At 39.6% G+C, this 18018-nt stretch overlaps 1 protein-coding gene across 1 annotated transcript in view; it reads right to left on the bottom strand.

Moving 5' to 3' along the window:
* The window catches only part of NEK11 (NIMA related kinase 11), a gene marked incomplete at its 5' end in the record, with an annotated part of 94127 nt that overhangs the window by 21549 nt on the left and 54560 nt on the right, over positions 1–18018 (bottom strand). The window contains 2 exons of the mRNA XM_082499353.1: positions 2135–2195; positions 7844–7968. Of these exons, the coding sequence (XP_082355479.1) occupies positions 2135–2195; positions 7844–7968 (186 nt within the window). The remainder of the gene's footprint in view (positions 1–2134; positions 2196–7843; positions 7969–18018) is intronic.

Here is an 18018-nt window from a genome sequence, read left to right as displayed (position 1 = left end):
AGCCCAGTACTGCAGAGAACAACATAGGGCAAGAGGGCAAAAGATCTTTGTCGTCTCAGGTCATGGAGCACCAGTTTGAGGTTCTCACCGCATTCTTCCTACTTGTTGAAGGGACGATGAAAGAAATCCTCTGGCTGACATTTATTCACAGGTACTTACATTAAAAATGGGTGATTATGATTATCTGGTGAGACTTTTCATACATTATGGCCCAAAGGCATTCCTACCAACATTTCTGCTAACAACCGAATCATTGGTGATAGACAACTACTGCATCTCTTGGTAAGCCATTACATGTTGTGAAGCTATTATCTCCTCTGAATGATAGACTTCCATCTACAAACTTAATTCTAATTGACTAACTTAATTCAATTAATATAGAGAAATACAGGCCTGGTACAACAGCTGATGCCTTGAAAAGTGGGAACAAAGGATGAGGTGTAAAGGATTACGGACATGGGATGACAAGAGGTGTGGGGCACAGGCTGGCACTGGCAATCCCACGGCTATAACCAACATGCTAGTGATCAGTTAAAGAAATTCAGACCTGGAAGTGGACATAACTAGCTTTAGGGTGAAAAAAGAGAACAAGTATCTAATCTATGTAAAAAGCACGATATACAGAAAATGTTGATGTAACATGAATTTGCAGCCCAGTGAAGAAAAAGTAAGGTATAAATGAACGTTAGCAAACACATAAAAATGGCCCCACCTGCAGCTTTATAGCTTGACATTGGAAGAACTTAAAATAGTAAAAAGTTTAAACTTCCGCAGTGGCACTGAGCATACAAGGATGAAAGGGACCCTAGCAGATTTCTCTCTTATTATTATCCATATATTTGTTTGGAACAGAACATGCAAACGTAATTACAAACTCAGCTTGGAGAAAGGCTTTAAGTTTCAGCACAGACTTGTTTAATGATTAAAGCACAATATAATTATTTAATGTTATAATTTTTAAAGGCATCTTCTTGTTCTTAATACTGAAAGAAAAAGAGGAAGACAACAGTCTCTTTATTACAAAATTTTTTTTAAAAGTACCGCTAATACCACACTAGTCTTTGGTTAATACTCTGGGTTATTCCAGAAGCCCTCAAGGCAATTCCCCTCTTTCAGTAAAATGACAAAATATTGAAGCATAGCACTAAATTTTGTCCCTATTTCCACTGCTGCAAACCCACTGCAGACAATGACGCTGTAAATGCATAAATGAGTACAGAATTTGAAGAGCATGGGATCTCCATTAGTGTGAAGACAAACTGGGTATGAATGTTCCTTCCCTCAGTCCTAAGGATCTCCCTGATGTGGGACCCAGAAGGTGACCAGATACGATTCAGTTTTCCCAGGTTTCCCCTACATTATCGTGTCAGAGCCACAAGGTAATACTGAGTCAGGTTTATCCCGACTGAATGAGGGTAAATTTGGCAGCTAAGCAAGACTGTGGTTCCTGTGGGAGCCTTCAGGATCTCAGCTGGGCTTTCATGCAAGCCACACGCAGGCTGCTGCTGGCACAGTTCGACCCGGTGGTCTTCAAGGGCAGTGACTACAGCAGCCTCAGTAAACAGCCTTCGTTCGTTTAAGTTTTCTTTTTAGCTTTTAAGTAGAACACAAGAAACCAGGCTTTCAAACTCTGAATTTATGGAGTGAACTTGCAAGCGATTTTAGGATTAAATTACAAACTTAAATTCTCAGTGATTTTTCTGTGCCTGTAATAAGATGTTGTAAAATAAAATAAGTATCATCCAATCCTGAATCATCATTTAGAAGAAATTTTTAAATATTTTAATCCCTTTTCTCTTATTGTTACCGGTACTAGAAACTATAAAAGAACCTACATATCCTTAAATATTTTCCTCTGCAGAAAAAATGGCAGAAGCCACGTTTTTAAAAGCTTTTGTTATAACATTCCATGCTCCTGACCGTCATGCTTTATCTATTATTTTCAGTGAAAGCACTTAACTGTGTATGCCTTTTCGTTTGGCGTATTTATACTTCTCTGTAGTAGGCTAAGGAAGCAATTTTCAAGATCACTTTTTTTAGTTGTTTTGTTTCAAAATGGAAATAATTGGACAGTGATAAATACCGACTGCTAATAACGTCTGCTATTACATGTAAAGAAGAGATATCATCTTACCCAATGAGCTATTATTGAGGACACTCTCCAAATACTTGACCATTGCCTCAATATCACTGTCCTGTGGATAAATGAAATAAGGAATATCATTAGCGTGAGCACAAACTTAACTGTAAACACTATGTACCAGAGGTATGATCCCACAAACATAAAGGATATTACTTATACCCATGAAGGTCAACACTAGACTACAAAGAGTTGACTTTGCTCAGGACTTTTTCTATGTTTTCTTCTCCTAAAACACCAGGCTTGGGAATGATGTTATATACAAAGCTATTTATGTCAGATTCCTTGCAGAACACAACCGTGTAGAACAGCTGTGCATGGAGTTTAAAGAAGATACGTTTACTGTGAAGGGTGGTGGGCAATCTCTGAAAACACTCCAGCATTTTATCATCAGTTAGTTCTGGAATATCTAAAATAATATTACATTGAAAAAGGCAATTATGTACTTCTTAACTGTGCTAAAATTTCTTATGCTTACGATAGCTGCCCACTGCAAATTAATACTTATGTTTCATGTAATTGCATCTAGTAACTGTTTGTAATTGCAACTAGTAACAACGACTAATTGAAAAAAAAAAATTTATTAAGAAGAGTTTTTAGCAGTTTTCTATTTCAACTGCTCTGTTACCAGGCAGATGATTAACAGTTTTGCCATGATATCTTTTGTGTGAAATGCTGTTTGTGTACACAGATGAAATTTAAAGATCTAGCCATTGAGCAATGATTGTGCTCCAGGAAGTAGATCGCAATTTTATTAAAGTCCAAGAGAAACTTGGACGCTGAGTTTCTAGAAGCTGCTGGCATATCACATTTGACAACACGGCATTTCTTGACTATCTAAAACCGAAAGTCAAAATCTTGACCTTGCTGACAAATGTGCCAAAAATCTGTATTTTAAAAAATATTGAGAAGCTTATGGTTTTAAAATATAAAACACCGGAATAAAAAGAAACAATATTGACCTCAGGTTCTACTATGGACAATCTGCTTTATATTTCTTTGTGATCTTACTCAAAAATGCTCATTCTAAGTTTCTCAAACTGAGGAAGTGGCAGAATACCTTAACAGGTTAACAATAATTGTTGGCAATGACTATTAGCTGGTTAGGGACCTTTTGGTGCAAGTGAGAGCTGTTATAGATGGGCATGACCTAACTTCTTATCACCCTAAGTTGTTTTATGGGCTTATATTTGAAACAGGTTCTGCTATTTTAGCTGAGGTTTGCAAGATGGGAATCAGCTTCTTGGTTGGCCATTTCAACAGATAACCCAAAGGCTTGTAGGTCTGAAGGAACCTCTTTGCCCTTTTGGAGCAGCCTGTGGGGTCCTGGCTGGAAAAAGTCAGCACCAGGGTTTCCAGTTCTGCAGCCCATCCAAAGTGCCTGAGTTACCTCAGGTGACCAAGTTAATCTGAACCTGCTTAACTGGGGCTTTTGCCAGTTAGCAGTAAAGTGCCCAGGAAATGCTGCGGAATGTATTACATTTACATATAAAATATATATTGAATATTGAATTAAGACAGACTTAATATTACAGATATAATTCCTCTGTATTTGTAAAAGAAAAAAAAAACACCTTTAGGACTTCAATAAAAAGTTATGAAATATTTTTCATTCAAAACTGAAATTTTATAATAGCTTTCTGCTAATATAAATTCGTAATTAATTTTATTTTCATTATCGCTAACAGTTAACTGCACATCTATAGACAGACAGACAAAACCATTGTAAATGGCCACATACAATACTAGTACACTTCCTTCAATAAAACCTGTTTTTCATTTTCAACGTGATAAAGACTGTAATTCCCAAACCTCTGACTTCTCACAACAGGACATCATATTTACTCCAAATATTGCAACAGAGCTGATTTTTTGCTCATTACGCCGTAACACAAAAGATACACGTTCACCACTTTCATCACCACTGGTTTTCAAGGAAAGTAGCCAGCTGAACTTGGCTATCTTGAAATAAAATTTCAGTGAGGAACAGAATGTGGTTTCACACAGCTGTAAATAGTTGAATAAATAGTTAATCAATTTACACTGAGGTAGAAACTTCCTATGTCTTTTGTCCACTTGGGTTTAGCAATCCAAGAGGATTTTAGCTGTTTTATTTAATATGTTTATCTATTTAATATATTTCTTTAATTTTTCTCTTTTTTTGTGGAGAAAGCAAAGCAAGGGACTCTGACAGATGCAGAGAAGAGAGGCACTCTTACGCATAAGAGCCGGCGTGGATGAATGCTCGCACATTTCAAATTCAGAACCAACGAAAACCTTTCTAACAGCAAAGGTGCATGTTAGGAATCCAGTGGAACATTTTTGGGTGATAGCACACAGACCACCTGTGTCTCCTGGAGCTATGATAATTTATGCCAGCTGATCACATCAGCCACACTAGTAGACTTTGTTAGAATGAAGACAGTGAATTTGCTATTAGTGTCACTAAAAAAAAAAACGACACAAAGAACAAGGTGATAAACTGCAGTAAAAAGCATCCATTAGCATCTCAGGTAAATCAAAGCCAATGAAAGCTTCTCTGCGCACTAACTTTTCAAGGTGGAACATATCTTAAGCTTCATATTTTTTAATTATTTTAGAAAGAGTTTCTCATTCTTTTTCATGTTTTCCCCCTAACTAGAAGCCAGTGTTCCTAGAAAAAAACATGTGGAAAAGAGCCATTGGCTCGAAGAGGTAAAAGTCTGGAAAAATAATTGGCAAACTGCTGCTTGAAATCTGGCAATCTTCACTTCTGCTCCAAAAGAGAGAAACCATAGACACTAAACTCCAATGCTACAACCAAGATGAGAGGTCCAGATGTGCTTAGGGTCTGAAATTGGGGGTAACCCCACATCTGCAACTGGACAATGTCATTGAAAACACATAGGCTGTTTTGAAAGATACCAACATGGCAAAAATAGCTGTCTCAGCTCCCATCCTAAACCTTTAAAATTATACCGTTTCAGTTCCTAACTCTACCTTCTTAACTGAAGAGGTGTTGCATCCCACGTAAGGGCACTACTTCTCAGTCTGTCTTGACATCTGTGGGAGCCTAATATAGCTTGAGTAAATAGCTCAGATGTCTTTCTCCATCATGCACCCTAATGTGTTGTTCCATTAGGTGACTTTTCGACCCCATGCTACTGCATGAACATCAGAAAGTTTTTTAATCGTTGTTTGAAGTAATGGGGTCACCAGGGAGCACAGCCAGATGCAGCAGTTCTGCACTCTCTGCACAGAAGTAACTAGTAAAGCAATCTTGGCATCGGAAAATTGAGAGATTTGCACAGATTAGGAAGGTAAATATCTTACAAGTCCTTATCCTGTATTGCAGTGGAATGACTTCTTTATTAGCACGCACCTCCAAAAGCTTAATTTATGAAGGTATTTTTGAAGAAAGGGTTTAAGACTATGAATCCCATCATAGAAATAGGAGTAGGAGTTTTGGTATTAAGTAAATGACTGCAGAAGCAAACCCCTGCTATATACTAGCAAGATCAAACCTATTCTGGTAGTATTTGAAGCTTATTATTAATACTGAGCACGATCCCACCTACCTTTGAGTGGGATTCATCTCATATAACTGTTGACATGCAGAATGAAGATGGCCCATGCATGCTAATAACTGTAGATCCCTTTATAATCACCAAGGAGAAAAAGACCTCTCAGCATATTTCATCTAACCTACATTAGATGCTTGCTTACTTCTCCTTACTGTACAGACTTTCCATTCAGTTAGTTCAGACGTAGGTGTCCAGACTGCACAGCTAAGTTCAGTCTGCTTTGACCTCAGACTTACAGCAGATTTTTTTACTTGACAAAGGGAAAATTGAAAATTACGCTTACTTCCCAAGAAAAGAAAGAAAGGTGATTATGTCAATACCCAGAAACACGCTTCTGCTTTATCTAAGGTGCTGCGGTCAACATGAGAAAAAACACAGACAATTAGTTTCTTTGATAGAGGACGTCCTAAAAGGCAAAAGGTCACAGGGGTTCTTCCCAATCAGTCCATGCAGGCCAGTTCGCAGAGGGTTAATTCTCTGTGTGCACACAGACTGCTGGTAGATCGAAGCCTCAGAGCCATCAAGGGGCTGGATTCAGAGAAGAGGTGCCAGTGGGACAGCTCTTCCAGCCCACAATGACAGTTCTCGTCATCACTGAATTCTGAGTCACTGCAAAATGAGGGAATGTCGCTGCTCAGATCTGACTGCCAACACCTAATTTATTCTGCATTATTGAGAAATCTATTTTTATCTTCTCCCCTTCGCTAATTCTAAGCAGCAGTCTGCCTGTTCAAAACCACTGTTGATTGACACTTAATGATACCATCAATGAAAGTTGAATGAAAATTTTAACAGGCATTCTAAAAAGAAAAAAAAATATCTCAGAGTCTGATGAAAGTGAGCAATAATTTATTTTCAAGACTATCTTGTGGTGGACTTTCTGGGCAACAGACTGTTTGCATGTGTATGTGTTGTGGGTAAACACAGGCCCAGCAAACTGAAAAAAAGCGTTGTCTTAGATATTTCACTGATTGACAATTGTCTAATAATTTCTTTAGACTAGCACTCTATAAACTGAGCCTGAATTTTAAAACATCCTGTGTGTTTAGTTTGAAAGCTCGGGTGACATTTCTAGTTTGAATGAAGCTCGTTCTGAGTGAACTTCAAGTTTAACTGGCGAGAGAATTTCAGGACTCCTCGCTACCATGGTAGAAGTAGAGTTCTGATTTCTCACACAAACATTTTATTTTTGCTTTAAAAACTACATCTTAAAGAAGCTAACAGTTCAAAATTTTCAAAAATCAGTACAAGTTATTCATAATTTAGTGAAGAGTATTAGCATATGTGGTTGGTTCCCTAAAATGCAAAAGACATCACACTGTTCTGCAAAATTTGCACGTGAACCCAGAATAACATAGATGATCCTAAGCAGAATCGGGCAGTACCCTTCAGAGGCACTGTATGCAATGCTTTATGATGGCGGCCCAGGGGAGAAAAGAATTGTTCCTGAATACCTTAGAAAGATCCATTTGCAGAACTGACCTGGGCATTTAAGTTCATTGATTTCACTGAGACTTGATCACTGTACACAAGATTCATCTCGGCTCATTCTGATCAGATCTAAATTAGGTGCCTTTTCCAATAATCTTCAACCTTCTTCACACTGTAATCCCCAAGACTTTCTCGTGGCAGCCTCACCTGATAAAGCTACTTTAAGACTTCCAATAATATGTTTTCTCTTCACTGGCACTTTTCAAGATACTTGGGAAAGCCTACAGATTTGCTGCTCAAGTCTTGCAGTTGTTTAGGCTCACAGTTCATCACGCTGTCCTAGAAAATATGTCTAATATAGGCAGGAAGAAGTGACAACTAGAGGTGCCTATCTGTCCCTGGGAATTAGAGCTGGAACTTAGATCTTATGCTTGAAGTACACCTTCAGCTTTAACTTATTTTACCCATAGCTAACACATGAGAGAACCCCACTCTGAATGTGGGACTGTTAATCTTGAAGGAATGCAAGAATCTCATCAACGTCTCAGAAGTATTACATATGCATACACATATCATTCATGATATTGATATACACACACATTCCTAACAAAACCAAATTTCAGTAATGTCAGTAGGACAAAATCTCGGAAGGAGCTTAATTTTCCCATGAGCATCAAACATACACTGTTTTCCCAAAGGTCACATATACCTGATGATTTGTCTTGGAGACCGTCTGTGATGCTTCCACATCCTCCTCCGCTTCACTGCCTTCTGAACAGGATTCAAACTCATCATTATAATATTCTTCTGCAATTTCTGGGTCTTCAGGGATCTCTAAAGGCAATTATGAGTTTAATGTATATAGACAGACAATATGCATGATGTTAAAAAGATAAAATGGATTTTATACCACCCATGTTATGTCACAAGCAATGCATTCTGTAATTGAAATCAAGGCATAGATTCTCAGATTAAAATCTTCGTCTTTGATGACACGATAAGCAGTGTTAAAGCTGTGTCTGGCAAAAGGTCAGATCCTCATCACATGTAAATTAACGACCTCAAAGGATCTGTATTGATTTTGGCTTGAAATCACTGAACCATAGAATAATTCAGGCTGGAAGGGACTGCATGTGATCATCTAGTCAAAGTAGGGTCAACATGGAATTGAATCCAGCTATCATGAGCTGAAATTATGCCCCAGTTTGGTTTTCTCTAACACACTTAACCTATGGCGAATACAACCGCTAAGCTAAAATGGAAAATAATATATACCAGGCACATGTTTAAAAAGAAAAAAAGAAATAAAATCTATATCTTTTTCTAAACTTTCCTGAAACAAAAGCATAACAAAATAAAAGAAACTGTTATAAAGTCAAGCTACGCGTACTTGGGTGTCACGCTCTCTCAACTTGTTACTATTACAAGTTTTAGTAATACCAGTGAGTGCAATATTAATATAGCCAATGAGCCTATGAAGTACTATAATTGTTATTAAATCTCAACATATTCATCGCAGCATGAAAGACGACCCAGCCACTCCGCTCCAGGTGAAATCCTTTAGCATCCCAGACTCTGTAAGTAAGGAGTTAGTGAAACGGCTCAAGGCCTGATTGCTCCATTTTCAGCAAGCTGTCCTTTCCCAGCAGAAGCACCTAAGCACATGCTGAATTTTAAGCAGAGGCTGGACTGTGGTGACTATCTGAATAAAAGGCAGAATCTCCACTTTTCTAGACAGAAAGCCGGAAGGAGATACGGGTCAGCAGCAGAAGACAAGGGAGCCCACCTCACCAGCCATCCCATCAGTAGCTCCAAGCATTCATGGAGAGATGTATTCCAGGAGAGCTAACCCCCGTGCTTCGATTTTAGGCAGTCTCTTACTGACTTATCAAGATATGTTACATCCAAGCCCAGGAACAGTATTTTTATACTACCAGTTTTCAAAAAGCAAATGTTTGGTATATACAACTTTGCCTGGTATTATTACAAGAAATGTAAGTTGAAGATAAGAAATGCTTAATATTCAGCTGTCATAAATCACCATAGTCCTAACTTTAGCTAATGCTGATTTCCACCATTCTTCCCGATTAATTATACCACTTTAAAGAAATAGAAACCAACTTATCTTAAATATTGCTGCATTGAAACAAATTAAATTCAAACAATACAATATTAAAGATGCTTAATAGTTTTTCTTACTTGTTTCACATGGATAATAAACCCAAAAGGATTTAAACGATAGAATACAATTAAAATCCATTAAAAGACATTGCAGTTTGGGCAGGAGGAATAATTCCAATCTTTAAGGTGTAAGAAAGAGAACTCAGGAAAAAAGTGAACATGTATTTATCTGCAGCACTAGGTGGTTGAAGCTCTCCTGTTGAGATATGATGTCTACTGTCTCTAAAGTATTTAAAAAAATACTTCCTTTTTCTATAAACTTGATTTATGTCCAAATTACTGACACATTTTCACTCAGGTTTCTCTGTTTTAAGATATTTATGGAAGCTGATAATAGCATCATGCTCCACTGCCACAATTTCCAATCCTTCCTGTTTCTATTTTTCACCTAACTTAGTTTGGGGAAGAAAAAAAAAAGAAGAACCACTCCAACCCAAAAACTTTTTCCCACAAAAGAAAGCATTTATTATTGTGTTTAATTGCTTGATTTCTACAAAGTACCATTTGTCAGAAAAGCCTAACACTTCATCTTAAAAATTTATAATCTTTAGTATCATTCCTTTTTAGCATGGAAAGAACAGTACTAAATGAAGACACATCTCCTTTTCCAAACAGAGTGAACATTAACTTTTCTTTCTTGCAGACAGATTGTCATTCCTGTGACTAGTATAATTTTGTTAGGTTCGTCTGCATTCTACCTATGCCTATATATGCATTCAAATACATATGAATGCATATATTTATTATTCATATTCATATATGCATAATATTTATCATGTTATAATGCAAACATTGGACTACAGTAGTGTTTTCTGAGTTGTTTTCTCCTCCCACATTCTTAATTTGTTTACTGATATACTAAAAAACACAATCCTTTCCTTCCCAACCAAACAAGGTATTCCAATCAGTCTTTTTACTCATAAATATAACTTTCAAATGTCTGCTCTGGCTACAGTAAAGCTCTATACCTTGCGAGCAGCCAGAACTGCTGATGCCTCCGAACTACATGGAGAGGCTGGCACTGGCTGTATGCCACTACCACACCAGCTTTTACAGCCTTGTCAGAATCGCTCACTTTACCATTTGTGACATTGTTTTGACAGCTGTTCATAGATGGCCAGTTAATCCGAGCTCAGTAACACAATTTTAAATGTTAGTTCAGACACTAGAGATGTTTCAGGGTACAGATGTTTACTGGCCCTGATTCAGAAACTATTCCAAGTGACATTTCTGAAAGAAGACGGCACGTCCCGTCGATGGGAACTTGGGATTTAGCTACTACAAGTCTTTAAAACATCTTGGGTTCATGACAAGCATCTTTAAAGAAGGCACCTTCAAAACATCAACACATTCAATTAGACTGTCTGGTTCCATATAACAGTTCCTTGAGTCCTGCTAAGTAGCGCCAGTTCCCAGTCATCCACGTGCTACAGATGCAGAATTAATCTGACTACAGAACAGCTTATTTAGTTGAGACTCGGGATCAGCCTAATTTCAAGAACAGGTAAAATAGCTTTAGCATAGCAGATACCATAAATCAATGTGGCGAGCTGTACCCACGCTGGCCGAGTAAACTCTAAACGTGGGTAACTGGAGCGAGCTGGGAGAGGAACAGCGTCGCATTTAAGAAGGTCCTGAGGCTGTCTGCCACCCGTTGGGCCCCCTTGCTCACACTGCACTCCCGACCTGCCTGAGCACAGAGAGTCCAAATCACCCCGGTTCCTTGCGTGCAGCGAAGTCACTCTGTGCAGCGTACACATGGTAGGCAGGGGCTCTGCTTTCCTTGCAGACCCTTGGAAAAGAAAAGTGATGGTAACATCCAATACAAAGGTTTCTAATACTATGCCAGCTGGTAAAGCACACAGCCTGGTGGCTGCAACACCACTGTAACATAGTTGTCCCTCAGATGCCCCTTCTCCGTCTGATACAGCGTATTTACACGCTCCTTATGGAGCAGAAGGGAAGGTCTCTATTGCTGCTTCTGCCCCCTCATGCCCCCTGATCTGTCAGCTGATCTCTGAAAATATATTACATTTTAACTAGCTGTGCATGTTGCACTGAGGCCAGTCATGGTACCTTTTATTTGCTTACAAAGCACTTCATTCAGAACAAACCCAGCTATTACTTATGCATTGCTAGGCGGCTTGGGCATAGCATTGAGACACTTGGTATTCGCTATTAGACATTTGAAAGAAAATGAGCTCTGAATAATATTCCTCTTTCGGTTTCTTTCTGTATATTACCATGACACTAATAGTGGAAGGAAGGGTAAAAACCCATTTTCTAAAAAATCATAAAAGCACAGTTATTTCCCAGGAAGACAAGCTATACAGAAAACAAAGGAATGCGATACTTGTAATATTTTGCTTAAATCCACCAAGAGCTTGTTTCAGGTAGCGTGGTAACTTGGCAACAACAGTTTTCTCCAAAGAGATGAAAATACTTTGATAAATATCTTTAATTTTCTCTTGCCTTGAATTCATAATTGGTGCATTGATGCAGCATTCTCGCATTCCAGCGCATGCAGAAGACAAGAAGTGAGGCCTCTTTTATTTAAAAAAAGAGGAGAAGAAGAAAGAAGAAAACAGAATAGTATAACATATGTTCATTTTCACCACCTACATTCACAGTAACAAAGTCACACTTGGCTCATAAGGACTACTCTACTTTTTAAATCCCAAGGCTTCATTGCATCTCTGGAAGAAGGCAGATTGTCTCAGCTGTCACTTTCCCATCTTAAGGAGAAAACTGCTATAATTCCATGTAGCTACGCTCCCCGGTTTGTGCAGTACCACAGACAGCAAAGTGAGGAGCAAATCATTCGACTGCTCCGACAAACGTATACCGTCATGAGACGTAATGCACTCTTGACATTATGGTGACATGAACCAAGACACTAAAAAACGGTGCTGCCACACCTCTGCTACCACACACTGCCACAGAGAGCTGGAAAAATTGAGAGGAGGGGCCAGGACACAGACACTTGCGCTGACCCCTCCTGCAAGGCTTTGTACATCAGCCACGCTGGGGACTGAGGCAAGAGCAGAGACGAGCGGTCCTTCACATTTTTGCTTCTGCATTGCTCCGGGCTGCAAGGCAGCCCACCGGCCAGACCTCATCGATAACACAAAGGTGCCTCTGTACCTTTCTTTTCTGTGGAAACTCATCAGCAAATTCCAGTTTGATCCCATCCGAGCAGGAGTTCCCTACGGAAATCACAGCAGCCCCTGGGGACAAGGAGGGGCCGGGAGAGCAGGGTCCGGTCAGCCCTAAGAAGGGAAGGTAAAGGGGAAAGCTTATTGCTGTCTACAACTATCTGCTCAGAGGATAAAAGGAAAGTGCAGCCAGACTCTTCTCAGAGGCGACAGGGATACAACAAGAGGCAACAAACATCAGCTGGAGCATCATAAATTCCAGTTTGACATTAGGAAAAGAATTTTACAATAAGAGTGATCAAATACTGGAACAGGGCTTAAAGAAGCTGTAGGATCTCAGTCCTTGGAGGTGTTCAAGGCTTGACCAGACACAGCCCTGAGCAACCTGGTTGGTCTGATCAGACCTGCTTTGAGCAGGGGATTGGACTAGACTGCCAGAGGTGCCTTCCAACCTAAATTATTTTACAATTCTGTGGTTACACGATGCTCTGCAAACAAACCGTTTGTGTGTGTGCACATATTTAACATACGTGCTCACAAGCTAAGCAGAAACTCACCTGTTTCTGTATGCCCCTGCAACACGTACACATTCTTGCAAATCACCAGCAAAAGGAGATGGTGACCAGGGCTGGCCGCCACTCTTCAGAATAGTGCATCAGTTATCACAGAGGGATAAAACAGAATGGGATCTCTCCCTTCAAGGGAGAAAACAGAAAGAGCTGAAGCACTGTCACTAGGAGAGAGGTTTGAAACAGACACGTTTCCCTCAGCTACATAATCCTGAATGAGAAATTCAACTGCAAAGGAGAACTGCGCCTCTCTGCAGTTCAGGTCAATACTCATACGATTAGGAAAAATAAGATAATTCCACTATTTAAGCTCACTCAGATTGGTTTGGGTTTATTTTTCCCAGTGCAAGACAAAAACCTTCAAATTTAAAAGTTTCCGTCAAAGAGAATTGCCATCCTTTGGTCAGCTATAGACGAGATACGCATTATTAAGCTCTGAAGCTTCATTGTTCAGAAAGTCAGTGGAAGCTTTTGTCCACCCCTTCTAAACTAGGCTGAAAAAGACTCTCGGAAAATGCCTTGTTTAAAAAATGAACCAAGGGATGTAACAGGACTTTTGTGCCCGTGAAAGGCTTGTACGATCCTCTTGGCTAAGCACAAAAGGACTATGAAGTCATGAATGGAATTACCTTCTGACATGGCCATTTACAGCATAGACATAAAGTAAAATGGGTTGTTCTGAATGAGAACCAGAAATATAACCAAAGTTAAAAATTAATATTTTATAATTCTCCTTTTAGCATTTTAAAAAGGAAAAAAACTTCAATTCACTTGTGGGCTTCGCTGAGTGATGATTTACCTATTGTGAAATGCCTAGGAAAAATAGAGATAAAGAGGATTTAAATCAGAATAGCATTATGGGGATCTTCTATTACTTGATGTTAGAAATGAAGCAGTTAATTCAAAATGTTTTTCCAAGGAAAAATTACTATTTTTAACCAAAGTGAAATTTCCAATAAAAATGTTTTCTTTGAAGGTCACGGTGCTTTCCCCGTAATTTTCCACCTCCTGGTATTTTATCAGTACGTACAGAGGCAAAGCATGAGAGGAAAGAAGGAATTGCTAAAAGTTGTTAACAAAAATGCAAGATGGAACACTTTCATCACATTTTGTCCACTAATTTTCTGAGTGGTTAGTTGGAGTTTTTTCTAACTGTCGTGTATGCAGAAATGGGAGCTCTGGTAGGCAGTGATAATGAAGATGATGATGCCGTGCTGCCTTTCAAGCATGGTTTAAAGTTCAGCAAAACTAAAAATTTTCCAAATATTCAGAAAGCCTTTTAATATCAGTGGGTGAATGAAGAGAAAGAAGAATATAGGGATGTAGTCAATAACAGGGAGCACTTAGTGAGTCTTAGAAGCCATTTCCTTCATGGACAGAGAGCCCCTATTATTGTAAAGGTTGCCCTATTATTTGCACAGTTTCTAGCAGGAACAGAGCAAGAGCTGTAAATTAAAGGAAAAATGACCGCGAAGTTACCTTATGACATCAATTTAAAACTACCATAGTCCTTGAGTTATTTTAAACTTTTTTTGATCAGTCAAAGCATACTTTCAAATAAAAATTCCATTTTCCTGCTGAATCTGGCAGAGACTGCCTGATACTTTCCCTTTCAGTCTGACCACAGTGTTGGGTAAGAAAGAGTCCAGGTGTTAACACAAAAAGCTGCCCCTTAAGACAGTCACTTCCTTCTCCCAGAGGTTCAGTTCTAGAATGCCATTTTTAAGACATAAATTGGGCGTATTTTGACAGCCAGAAGTTACTGAAAGAGTAGAAAACAAATGGGAACGGTTCAGATCCAAACTTGGTGTAAGTAGTTGTGCTCACAAGAGTCTGGATGTAGGAAAGATGTAAAATACATTTAATCTGGATATAAGCAGCAATATAAGTTATATGTGGAACAAGTACAAAAACAAGTAAATGATTGCAAACAAGCAAATCTAGGAAAAAAGTATTGAGACATAAATACCTAGATGAAATTAACTGGCGAAACTCATTGTAATTACCAGATCGCAGGTACACACTTTGCTCCGTGGAGCAGAAAAAATAGCAGAAGAACGTAAACCAATGTCTTCATTGATCTCCTTCTATGACAAGGTGACCCACTTGGTGGACGAGGGAAAAGCTGTGGTTGTTATCTACCTGGATTTTTGCAAGGCTTTTGACACAGTTTCCCATAGCATTCTCCTGGAGAAACTGGCTGCTCATGGCCTGGACAGGTATACTCTTCACTGGGTAAAAAACTGGCTGGATGGCTGTGTCCAGAGAGTGGTGGTAAATGGAGTTAAATCCAGTTGGTGTCCAGTCGAGTGGTGTCCCCCAGGGATCGGTGCTGGGGCCCGTTCTCTTTAATATCTTTATCAACGATCTGGATGAGGGGATCGAATGCACCCTCAGTAAGTTCGCAGACGACACTAAACTAGGGGGGCGTGTTGATCTGCTTGAGGGTAGATTGGCTCTGCAGAGGGATCTGGACAGGCTGGACAGATGGGCTGAGGCCAATGGTATGAGGTTCAACAAGGCCAAGTGTCGAGTCCTGCACTTGGGTCACAACAACCCCATGCAGCGCTACAGACTGGGGGCGGAGTGGCTCGAAAGCTGCCTGGCAGAAAAGGACCTGGGGGTGTTGGTGGACAGCCGGCTGAGCATGAGCCAGCAGTGTGCCCAGGCAGCCAAGAAGGCCAACACCATCCTGGCCTGCATCAGGAATAGTGTGGTGAGCCGGACTAGGGAAGTAATCATCCCCCTGTACTCGGCACTGGTGAGGCCTCACCTCGAGTACTGTGTTCAGTTTTGGGCCCCTCACTACAAGAAGGACATTGAGGTGTTGGAGCGTGTCCAGAGAAGGGCTACAAAGCTGGTGAAGGGTCTGGAGGACAAACCTTATGAGGAACGACTGAGGGATCTGGGGTTGTTTAGCCTGGAGAAGAGGAGGCTGAGGGGAGACCTTATCGCCCTCTACAACTACCTGAAAGGAGGTTTTAGAGAGATGGGAGGTGACCTCTTCTCCCTGGTGACAAGTGATAGGACAAGAGGAAACGGGTTCAAGTTATGTCAGGGCAGGTTTAGATTGGATATTAGGAAGCATTTTTTCACTGAAAGGGTTATTAAACATTGGAATAAGCTGCCCAGAGAGGTGGTGGATTCACCATCCCTGGAGGTGTTTAAGAAAAGGGTAGATGAGGTGCTTAGGGACATGGTTTAGAAGTGGTGGTGTTTTTATCAGGGTAGGTTAATGGTTGGACTTGATGATCTTAAAGGTCCCTTCCAACCTCACTGATTCTATGATTCTATGATTGCTGTCACCTTCTCATTTCCTCCACCTAGTTGTCTGACAGTCACATGCACTGAAAGCTAAACTGGTAGAAACTGCAAACAAATTCAGTATTTACAGCTACTTTCTGAGCAAATTCTCCCCCACTTGACATTGGCCCCAGCTTCTTACATCATTATAAAATTTGGCCCAGCTCTCCAGAAATGTTGTTTCGTTTGATAAGTGAGCTAGAAAACTGTGACTGGGGGGTGGACTGGGATTCCTTATTGAATGTTTTTCAACACCACGCTCTTCACAGATGCTTTGTTTGCAAGTAAGTGCCTGGTGCAGTTTTATTTACTTCGATTTAACCTTGAGTCTAAAGTGCAGTGTAAAGTTATATTGCCCTGTAAGTAGGACAACTTGGAATAAAAACTAGTATCTTTCTAAGGAAGATTTAAAACACTGAAAGTATCTGAAAGTACCTGCTATAGAACCTAGTATAGTTGTGGCTTAACCTCAGCCAGCAGCCAGGACCACGCAGCCGGTCACTCAGTTCTCCCCATTGCTCCCCAGAAGGGTAGGGAGAAGAGGGAGAAAAGGAGGGGAAAGGAAAGGAAAAAGATCTCATGGGTTGAGATAAAGACAGTTTAATAGAACAATAACAGGAAAAGGAAAATAACAATAATAAGAATCATGGCAAAAGAATATACAAGGTAAAATAATACAACACAAGTCTCTCTCACCACTTGGTGAACCGGTTACGTGAGCAGTGGTCACGGATTCCTGCACCCCGGCCAACCCTCATTTATATACCGAGCATGAGGTCTACGGTACGGAATATTCCAGTGACCGTTCCATTGTTCTGTCTATGCTCCTTCTCAGTTTCTACGGGAAGCTGAAAAGGGCCCTTGAATAGTATAAACATCCCCTAGTAACAACTAAAACAATATGCATTATTGGCACTCCTTTCATACCAAATCTGAAACACAGCAACAAAGAAAGAAAATTAACTCTATCTCAGCAGAAGCCAGGACAAGTATATAGTATTTTTTGTACATATACAATCTTGGTGCATTTGCTTCTAATTGCTTCCTAAATTCACACAGTGTTTTGAAAATGTTTAACATAATGCTTTGGAAGCAGTGAAGGGACTTCCCATGTAGGTTTTTAAAAGACTTGGCCAGAATCATTTTAACTGTAGTCATTGACCAAGGTGAATTTTGAGATAGAGTCTATTTATCAATGCCAAACTAAATCAGTATGAAAAATAAATAAATAAAAAAAAAAAAGTAGAAGCTCTGGAGTAATGTGATTTGTGCTCTCCCCATATTTTCAAAGTGTTTGGGATTTTTTTACATAACTGCTGTTTAAAGACTTCATTCTGCAAGCTTCCCTCTGGGAAGCTGTAAGAGCAAGACTTCTTGTAAGAAGTAAGCTGTGAATTTTTGTGAAGCTATGAAAAGATTTAAGTAGCTAGGCATATGGAACAGTACATAGCTTTGGAAAAGGTTTCCTAAGGAGGTCGTGAGTAGAGTTCAATTCCTGATGGTGCTCAAATAAGCTAAAGCATTTGAGTAAAAACTTGAAGGTAATGCACAATGCATAGAAACCTCCACATAGAGGTTTCTAAATTACCGTCTACCCTAGACTCCAAAATGTCATAAAATTCCCAAGAATATCTCTTTAATTCTATGGTTGCCTTCATGGAAGAAGGATTTAAATG

The sequence above is a fragment of the Vanellus vanellus genome, assembly GCF_965231255.1.
Source record: "Vanellus vanellus genome assembly, chromosome: 2".
In the NCBI taxonomy this organism is placed as follows: Eukaryota; Metazoa; Chordata; class Aves; order Charadriiformes; family Charadriidae; genus Vanellus; species Vanellus vanellus.
Note: the sequence above shows the minus strand (reverse complement) of the source record. Positions and strands in the feature narration are given on the sequence as shown.